This window comes from Acaromyces ingoldii (genome assembly GCF_003144295.1).
Source record: "Acaromyces ingoldii strain MCA 4198 unplaced genomic scaffold FA10scaffold_7, whole genome shotgun sequence".
NCBI classification, from domain to species: domain Eukaryota; kingdom Fungi; phylum Basidiomycota; class Exobasidiomycetes; order Exobasidiales; family Cryptobasidiaceae; genus Acaromyces; species Acaromyces ingoldii.
This window is the reverse complement of record NW_020290253.1, coordinates 484,273-493,487: the sequence shown is the minus strand read 5'-3', so window position 1 is coordinate 493,487 and position 9,215 is coordinate 484,273. Positions and strand designations below refer to the sequence as shown.

Below are 9,215 nucleotides of genomic sequence, written 5' to 3'. Positions count from 1 at the left end.
CACACCGCCGGAAGCTGGTAGTGTTGGTGTTGGGGTTGTTGTAATGCGAGAACGATTAGTCTGAGAAATCCTTCGCACGGGCTTTTCGATGCGCCTGGCCAACGCATTCTCGCAGTCTTCTCGGTGTTCTGACTAGCCATCCCATTCATCGCAAATGACACTCATTAAGAAGAGAACGCGAGAGAGTACATGATCCATCTGCTGTACCAAAGAAGATGAAGCAAGGCGCAGTCTCGTGAGGGACTCCCGTCCGTGGATGCGTTGAAAGATTGCTGAAAGGAAGAAAATCGTGAAGAGAAATAGGGTAAGGGGAGGGGAGGAGGAACATGATGATGATGATGATGATGATGGTAGTACACGTTGATGAGTAGATCGTCGGTTGCCTGGTTTTGTATAATGTCCTTAATGAAGATGATGTCGAGAATCGTTACGCTCAATAGTGATGAGGAGTGCCGTGACGATGAAGAAAGACCGAGAGAGAGATTGGGTGGGTGCGGTTGGGTGGAAATGTTCATGTTGCGTCAAAGTAGAAGAGCTTCTTGCGATTGGGTCGAGGAGCATCTGACGGATGCACCTGCCGGTCCGATGTGGACATTGAGCGTCGCTCATGACTGGTGGTGGCAGCGCCACTGGCAGACGAAGAAGAGGGCTCCGAGGTGAGCTTGTCACGAGGAAGATAGTCCGTCAGTCCGGCACCTTCGAGATTCCATCCGGCGTCGTAGCGGTCGTGCGTCTGCTGACCAGAGACCTCGAGGACGGGGTAAAATTTGACGCCAGAAGACGCACTTTCGTAGCTGCGAGTGCGATCATGCTGAGAGAGTCGTCTTGTTGCCTCGGGCGAAGCTAAACCGGCCTCCAATGCCGACACACCATGGGGCCGCATGGCCATGGTGCTCTTCGGACGGGGCGGTGCACCGGAGTGATGCCTTCGGCTGCCAATGGCACTTTTTGGGCGTGAGATGTCAAAGTCCTGCGCAGTAGGGCTATCGATGACCTCGCCCTTGAGCGCTGCTCCACTCATTTCACCACCTTCTTCAGGGACGCGGGGCGTCGAGGAGCGCACAGGTGTCGTCGCATGTCGACCATACATGGAAGCATGACCGTGGGGATGATGGCCGAGGAGGCCGACATTGCCAAGCTGAATGCTTGCACCTGAGCGGTGCTGCTGGTGAGGCCGTGCTTGAGGAGGTCCATGGTGATGCTGATGATGGCGATGATGGGCCTGGTGGTGGTTGGTGTGATGAGGGCGATGAAGATGATGATGATGGTGTTGCTGCTGCTGCGCATAGAGTCCGCGGGCTGCGGGGGCCTCTGTGCCGGTGATCGAGGTCATTGCGCCCCAGCCAAGACCAGCACGACGAGGACTGGTGCCGGCATTGGCAATAAAGCTCATATTGCGGCCTGGGCTGAAGCCGGCCGCGCCAACCTCGTATGCCGGAGGCGTAGAGGCACCGCTGGGGCTTCGCCTCATGCCAGGTGTGGTGGGTCGCGACAGGCCGTTAGCTGGTAGACCGACGTGGGATCCAGCACTGCCAACGTAGAGCACGGGACCGTTGCTTCCTGCTCGCGACCGAGCTGGCTGACCTCCATTGCCACCGGTCTGGCTCGCCGTGGAGCTCGTCGTCGAGTGAGTCCTTCCAGGACGGGCCCTCATGGCATACAGGTTGGTGCTGCTGCCCGGCCGGCTGGCTCCGAGAAGAGGTGGGAGGGCAGTGACGTCCTTGCTGCGCTGGTGCTTGTGCTGGGCGCGCCTTCGTCTCTTTTCCTCTTCGACGACATCGTTGGTGGTAGCTGAGCGCGAGAGCTGTCCTTTGCTTTCAGAGGTCGAGGTGGCTGCAGCCTCGGCTTCGCCCGGGATCTGTCCGCGTCCGATCTCGTGAGCAAAAGCGGGCACGTTGCCTCGCTGTGTCGTTGGCTTGCGAACAAGGCCGCCGTGGGACGCGCCAGCAGCAGCGACATCCTCTTCGAATTTCCTTCTGCCGCTTCCACTGCTGCTGCCTTTGCTACCGCGTCTGGCCATAGCAGCCGACTGCAGCTGTGCCTCTGCAGTCAATTTGGGTGGCGCAGGGCTGTTAGGTGCGTCAGTGTTTTCCGGCGAGGGTGATGCGCTAGCATCGTCGCTTGCGCCTGTGGTGGAAAAGGTTGGCAGACCGCGGATTGTAGCCCAAGCTGAAGACAAAGAGGTACGCAGCCAGCTCCCGTTTGCGGCCGTCATGGATGACCGTCTTCCGGCCTCGTCTCCGCCAGCACCGTCGCTGACGTTTTGACGGGGCCACCAAGTCGGCGACGCCGTCTCGCTGATGCCGCGGTGGTGCTTTGGTGCGGCATTTGCCGGCGTCGAGCTCATCGAAGCGCGAGCCTGGGCAGACTTGAGAGTCTCGATGGCAGAGGTATCCTGGTAGCTCCTGCTGAGCGCGACCTCGTCGGAGGGCTTGAGAGGTGACGGATGCGGATCGAGACTGGAGAAGCGCTCCTGACGTCTGCTAAGGAGCGAACTTGGCCCCGTGTTGGCTGCGCCGAGTGTAATGGAACTCGATCCCATCTCGGTACGCTCGCTGGCCATGCTACGAGAAAGCACATTGGACGTCGACGGGCTGCGCGCAAAGTCTGCGGTCACGTCGACTGATGGCTCAGCATGGTGATCGCCTCTGCGAAGGAGACGCAGGGGTGCAGCTGCATATGGGCTGCTTCCATAGCTTTGCGAAACTGTTAAGGCAAGACCAGTAAACGGGAACGGTCATGTCAGTAAAACACGACCATATTTAGAGACAGCGAAAGGAGGAACGAACCTGAGCTGGGGCGAATGCTTGCCATGGACATAGGCCGCGAATTAGGACTCATTGCTGTTGCGGCGGCCGGCGTGACGGTGCCAGTCGTAACGGTGCCGCTCTTTCTTTCGTCTGAATTGACACTCGAGACGGTGCCGTCGCCGCCGCAGTCGTCGTCTCTCTCGTCAATGGCCTCGCTAGCCTCGAAACTCTTGGGCGAGGTGTTGCGATTGGTACTCCTGCGCGATGTTGAGTTCCGGTCAAACATGTCGCTCTTGTTGCTGCTGTCCGAGCTTCTCGTGCTGCTCTCTGTGCCTGCGTTGCTGACACTGTCCTGCGCGGCTTGTGTCTGGCCGCGGCCAACGAGGCGCTGGGGCTGTAGCTGAGGGCTTTCTCGCGTCTTGCCCTTGCGACCCATGTGTGTGACGGCGCCAAAGTAGCCGTCAATGGCCCCGCTGCCCGGGGGTACGAGATTCTGGGGCGTGACGATGCGACCGCTCTGGGAGCGCTGCTGCTTGCGACCAGTCGGACCGTACACGTTGCTGCCCGAGCTCTCGGTCGTGTCACTGGCTCCACTGGGCACTGCACTGCTCTTCTCCAGGCAATCTGGGCATGTGCACTCGCTCTCTGGTGTCCAGAGGCCATACGATGCTCCGTTTGGCGACATGGACGAGAGGCTCGGCACACGAGCAGGCCATTGCGAGGCCGAAGCGACCGACGTGGTGGAGGGTGCAGCATTTGCCAAGCTGCCAGGCACCCAAGTGGGCGATGAGAGGGGATCCGAGAGGTAGTGAATCAGCTCGCCGAGGCCCGAAGACCGTTGCTCGTCGATCATGCGGCATCGCTCAGAGCAGTAGAGCGCCGGTGGGGCCGAGAGCCTGGCGGCTTCAGCCTCCTGCTCTTGCTTGAGCGCAGCGGGCGTCAGTGGGCCGAGGAGACCGCCCTTTTTGGTGCGAGGCAGCGTCGAATTGGGGCTGACGGGCGACGAATCGGCGCTTCCCTGGGCCGACTTTGACGAGTTGCGTCGCGCCAGTCCAGGTGCACGCACCTTGGCTTCTGCCGATTTCCTTGGCTTTGTCTCACCGTCTGGATGCAGTTTCGTCGTGGGCTTGAGCTCGCTGAGGGCATTGAGCCGGCTCGCGGCGCTACCGGTGCGCTTGTGAGGTCCCAGGGGCGCGCCACCGCCACCGACAGTGTGGATGCGTCCAGCCGAGGACGTTCGTTTGAGGTTCGAAGACGACGATTCTGGATGGCCGTCGGAAGAAGTGGGTCTGGCCTTGATGGTGCCCGACTTGCTCTTCACGCCCAAGGCCGACGTAACGGTACCCGATGAAGCCCTCGACAGGCTAGCCGTGGGAGACGTCGGATTTGACGAGCTCTTTTGCTGCTGCTGCTGCTGCTGCTGCTGCTCCTTCTTTGGACCGACGCCTTGGCCTGGCTCGATGAGGCAGTCACAAGTGGCGCAGTAGTTTTGCGCCCACAGCTCCTGCCCATCCATCTCAAAGGCGACGGCGGCGTCGTCATCGTCATCGTCGATGTCGTCGTCGTTCATGCCTCGTTGGCCAGACTCGCCCTGCTCTTCCTCATCGTCGTCTGAAAACGCGTCTTCGAACTCTGAGGCGTCGACCTGGAACGTGGGCTTGCTCGTCGTCGCAGTGTTGCTCTTGTTGCCCGCCAAACGCGAACTTGTCGCCTTGCCGTCGCCCTTTCGCGCTGTCGAGGCTGCAGACGGCGCTGCTGCTGCTGCTGGTGCTGCTGGTGCTGCCGTCGCCGCTGCCGCTGCTGCCGCCATGCGCTGTCGCTGCGCAGCAGTCGGCATTATGATTAGAGAAGCTGGCAGTGGATATGGTCACTGTTGGCGCCACCGTGTCGGGCTGGCCGCAAACCGAGCCTGGTGAGCGGAACTGGCCACGGCCGTCGGGCCCAACTCTTGCGGGGAATGGGCGATAGGGGGAAAGGAAAGGAAAGGAAAGGGCGAGCAACACAAACGCGTTCCGGGACCGGGTTTGCTTCGCCCTCTTTGCTTGCTTGCTCTATCGCGCGCGCGCCGCAAAGCCGATCTCGATCGCCCTGGCTTATTCCACCCCTAGTAATTTGTTTCTTTTTCTTTTTTCTCCCTATCCCTGTTTTTTGGGCGTGCGCGCCCGGATTCAGTTACGGGCCGGCTCGTTGGGACTGAGATGCGTTTCTGTTTCGAGCACCTTTTAAAAATCGTAGGGTATGCGCCGATGATGATGATGCGAAAACATCGGTAGAGTGGTCGAGTAGTGGTAGTGTGGGTGTGTGAGGGAGAAGAGGTGCAAGCAAGCAGGAGATTTGATTACTCTTGGGGGCCGGACGAGGAGAGAAGGAAAAAACGTGTCCAGAGTCAGAGTCGAGCCGTCAACGGCCCGAACGGCGCAATTTGAAAAAATAAGGACCAGAAGCCAGCGACCGCAAGCGAAAGGGAAATCATGGAGAAAAAGGAGAAAAAAGAGGCCGGCGTCCTACAAGAATCACGACACAAAAGAGTAGATTAGAAAATCTCCTACTACCACTACTTACTACCGGTGGTGACAAGAGAAAGCCGCGTAAGGTAATAATGCAGCTGTACAAATTAGAGCTGTAGTACACTTTACTACTTTTTTTTTGGGTCCTAGCCAAGGGCAACGCCGGAGCGGTGTTTGAGTGTGCAACCTTTTTCGGGCTTTGCGCACCGCCCGCGCGCGCGCGCGTCTGAAAGGAGAAAAGGCATTAACCGAAGCAAGAGTAGTAGTAGATTGCCGACCAAGCGAAGACGTTGCTGTATCAGACCACCCCCGCCCCGTCTCCCCTGATCGGTTGATGAAAGCTGCATCAATGGGAAAGCGGGGCAGGAGGAAGGAGAGAGACACCCCCGCGTCGATCTTGGCGACAGCTCTCTGTCCAGGCTGCCCTTTCTTTGGCTCCTCGAGTGGCTGAATTCCAATGTGGCTCGACTTTGATCCCCCTTCGGTCCGCCGTCGGTCAGAGAGAGAGAGAGCTCTTAGCATTTTCTAACATCTGTAACAACTTGTACAATATGTTGCACTGCCACCTCGTAGTACAACTGTAGTGTAGCAGTGCGCCTGACCTTTTGCTGAGCTCATCCATTGTCACCCACCCTTATGCATTCCTTGTGCAACACGAAGGGGCAAAGTGGGGAGGCTGGGGAGGGTGGGGGGAACAGGGCAGCATGGGTGAAACCGGCGCGAGCTTTGCGTGCTCCCCTCAATTATTTTCGAGCCCGACTCCGAAGTGGGCAATTAGGCTCCACAAAAAGGGACGCGTGAGAGAGAGCGAGCGCTTCTCCCGTGCCGGTGGGCTCCCTCCGGTCCGAATATCCGGTGTCGGACGTGGGCAACAGCGAGCTGTGCGAAGGTCAGAAACGCGCAATAGAGAGGGGGACGAGATTGTGATCACAGCACTGGGATGCTCCGTCAACGGGGGCAAGCAGCCAAGATGAGTGGGGAGCTTCAGAGGCTGGGCTAAACAAGCTAGTAGTGTCCCTATGAAAAGGTAAATGCAAGCCACCAAGCAATTTGGGCTTGGTACCTGCCTTTTCCATCGCGATCGCAAGAAATCTTAAGTACGGCTCGAATCTTTATTTGTTTGTTGCCCCAATGGGATCAAGGCGGCAGGCAAATCGGCAGGCAAATCCTGCACGTTTGCTCTGCCAGATCGATGCGCATGCAAATAGCACAGTGACGGCAGGATTGCATGCCGTGCTCTTGCGGGCTGCTAGCTATTGAGTAGATCGAGGCATGAATGTGTCGTTACAGTACAGTACAAATCGTCGTCATGTTACATGGGAAGACAATAAAGTCAAAGAAAGGGCACGCTAGCTGATGTAGATCTTCTGAAGACTGTCAAAGGGATATTTGTCGCCTGTTCGGGGGCACTGTACAAGTGCGTCTGGGTTCGAAGCGGCAAGTGATTCAAGCGCCTGTATTGGGAAGAGACGGGTGAGCCAGACACAAGACCCTCGTGGAGCTGCACACACACACACACACGCACCGTACGACTATAGACCCTGCCGTTGGGCAGCACCATCGGTGGATCGTTTTCATTCATGATCTTGCCCGTGATGCGACAGACGAGCGTCGAGTTGATGTGGTGGCTCCAGGGCACCTCTCGCGCCAGCTGACCCAGGCCCGCGCCATCGCAGACCGGGCAGTCATTATTCTTTGATTCGTGCTTGCTGCCCTTTGGATGACCCTTGCTGTTGCCGTTGTTGTCTCTGCTACTGTTGCCCTGATTGTTGCTGTTGCTGTTGCTGTTGCTGTTGCTGTTGCTATTGCTGTCGCCGCCGTTGTGAGGACTATTGAGTGACAGGGAAGAGTCGTGGCTCATCTGATGGATGCTCCACGGGTTCTGTGGAGTAAGCATCGTCGATGGAATCGGTCCGCCCGTCGGCTGACTGAAGAGCGACGAGACAGCTCCTCGTCCAGAGGCAGAGGGCGGCGACGAGGCAGTCAAACCAGCAGCAGGCGGGAATGTGGGGGCCGCTGTCACGCTGGTCGTGGCGCCCGACACATCCAGCAGGTTGTTTCTATCGTCGCCAAACGCACGGCCGCCAAGGTGGGCTGGCGGGCCGACACCTCCCTGTCGAGCACTGCCGTCTTCTCCTGCACCATTGGCGAAACAGGCGGGAAGCTTGAGCGAAGACAGACCTGCGCTCAGGGCGATGTGGAGCATGGGCTGCGCGGGCATGCTGTGGATCTGCAAGGCGCACGATCGAAACGTCATGCGCAGCTTCTCCCATCGACTCTCGTCGTAAAGGTCCTTCGGACCACAGCTTCCGTCAGATCTGGACCTTTGCAAAAAGATGGAGTAGGGGAATGCTGGTAAACTCACCCCATACGCCCATCCCTTGGGGCCGCAGGCAAGGAGGCCCATTGCGCGGCTCACTTGCTTCTGAGAGCGCTCGTGCTGTTCGCGTTCCTCTGCCTCTTCCCTTTCCTGCTCCTTGGTCTTTGTTGTCGCCGTCGAGGTGCCGTTGTCCTTGTCCAGATTAGTCGCTGACGCTGGCGGTGCTGCCAGCAGGATTGGCAAGAGGTGTTTGCGGCTGTATGCAATGGCTTCCCTCAGCGATTCTGGATTTCTAGTCCGGCTCAGCTCGATGAACTCCTGGAGGCGAAGATCAAATTCGAGCGTTGACTGTTATTCGGGGGAAAGGATCCTGTGAGTGGGCCGGCTTTGCAAGAGTACAAATAGCTTCTGGCCAGCGCGCGCAGCAGCAGAGATCTCACCCTGATCTTTCGCAGCGCAGCTTTGTTCTCCGAGCACCATGCCAGGGCAAGGGCGCAGGTCCTCTGCGGCAATCTGCCCCCCGGCCCCGTCTCCTCGTCCATCGAGTTGCCGCCGAGACTGGCCTCGACCTTTACGATCTCCGAGAAGAGGTCAAGGTCGGTAAAGTCCTACACGCGCGACCATCATCAGCTGGCTGTGCTTCCACGGATGGAGCCAAGCTCTGCCCCACTCACCTCGATGCTCCGGCTCTTTGCGAGCGTGGCTGCGCTGCGCGAGTAGCCCTTCCTGAGCATCCAGTCGATGAGCATGCGATCGAGGCGCGTCCGGCACCATTCATCAAAGTCGGACGAGGCCGTCGTTGTGATTTGGTGCAGCTTGTCTAGATGCGCAGTGCGCGAGTCGAGCTGCTTAAGTGTCGAAGCGGTGCTTTCGTGCACAGTCGATGAGAGCTGTCGTCGCAAGTCAGGTCCTTGCTGCTCGTGTGAGTAAGAAAACAGAGACAAGACGGCCTCACCTTGCGCTTGAGGCCCTTGAGCCGTCCAATGACGCCATCGAGGCTCCTTTCAATGTCGCTCGACGTCGACGTCGACGTCGACATCGGCATCGACATCTCCATCGACATGCTCGTGTCTCCATTCGCCTCGACGTTGCCCGCGCCGGCATCGCCATCGCCATTCACGTCGCCCGCGAGGGCCTTGGCAGCCGTGTCAAAGGCTGTCGACGCAAGCGTGAGTTCTCGCTCGACGAGGCGCTGCTGCGTCCGGAGCTGGCGGCGAAGCTCATCGTGGGGAACCCGCGCAAAGGGCGCCTCGAGCAGCAGGATACCGTCCAGGTTCGGCGCCGTCGACGTCGACGCCATCTTTCTCTTGTCAGCCGGGTGCCGCCTGCCTGACGCTTGTCAGACAAAGGGCTGGTGTGTATATATGCTTGTGGTGCGCCTGCCTGCGTGGCGGAAAGAGAGAGAGAGAAGATGAAAGTGCTGGAATGGATTGGAATGGGCTGGTGGTGCGTCGTCGTGATAAGGTCGCCTGGCCGGTCGGGTCCCTCCCAAGGCGTGCAGGCGCGTAGTAACGTAGCCTTTATTTATTTTGCTTTGCTTTCGGCCGTGGCACGCACTGCTCCTCCACCAGAGGCAGCGGTAGTCATCATCTCTCTCACTCCCTCTCTGTGCCATCACGTTTTGAGTCGGTTGGGGAC

At 58.7% G+C, this 9,215-nt stretch overlaps 2 protein-coding genes across 2 annotated transcripts; both read right to left on the bottom strand.

Annotated features, from left to right (window-relative positions):
* Window positions 1-419: 419 nt before the first annotated feature.
* Window positions 420-4,949, bottom strand: FA10DRAFT_185897 (hypothetical protein). Its single transcript, XM_025518339.1, has 2 exons — window positions 2,790-4,949; window positions 420-2,706 (listed from the first exon to the last, which is right to left on the bottom strand). Exons 1-2 carry the CDS (start codon window positions 4,585-4,587, stop codon window positions 512-514), a joined length of 3,993 nt encoding a protein of 1,330 aa, XP_025374662.1. The 5' UTR covers window positions 4,588-4,949; the 3' UTR covers window positions 420-511.
* Window positions 4,950-6,468: 1,519 nt separating this feature from the next.
* FA10DRAFT_269418 (hypothetical protein) lies at window positions 6,469-9,060 on the bottom strand. Its single transcript, XM_025522752.1, has 6 exons — window positions 8,533-9,060; window positions 8,252-8,467; window positions 8,018-8,185; window positions 7,623-7,925; window positions 6,783-7,550; window positions 6,469-6,711 (listed from the first exon to the last, which is right to left on the bottom strand). The coding sequence occupies exons 1-6, from the start codon at window positions 8,875-8,877 to the stop codon at window positions 6,607-6,609; spliced, it is 1,905 nt and encodes a 634-aa protein (XP_025374661.1). The 5' UTR covers window positions 8,878-9,060; the 3' UTR covers window positions 6,469-6,606.
* Window positions 9,061-9,215: the final 155 nt, after the last annotated feature.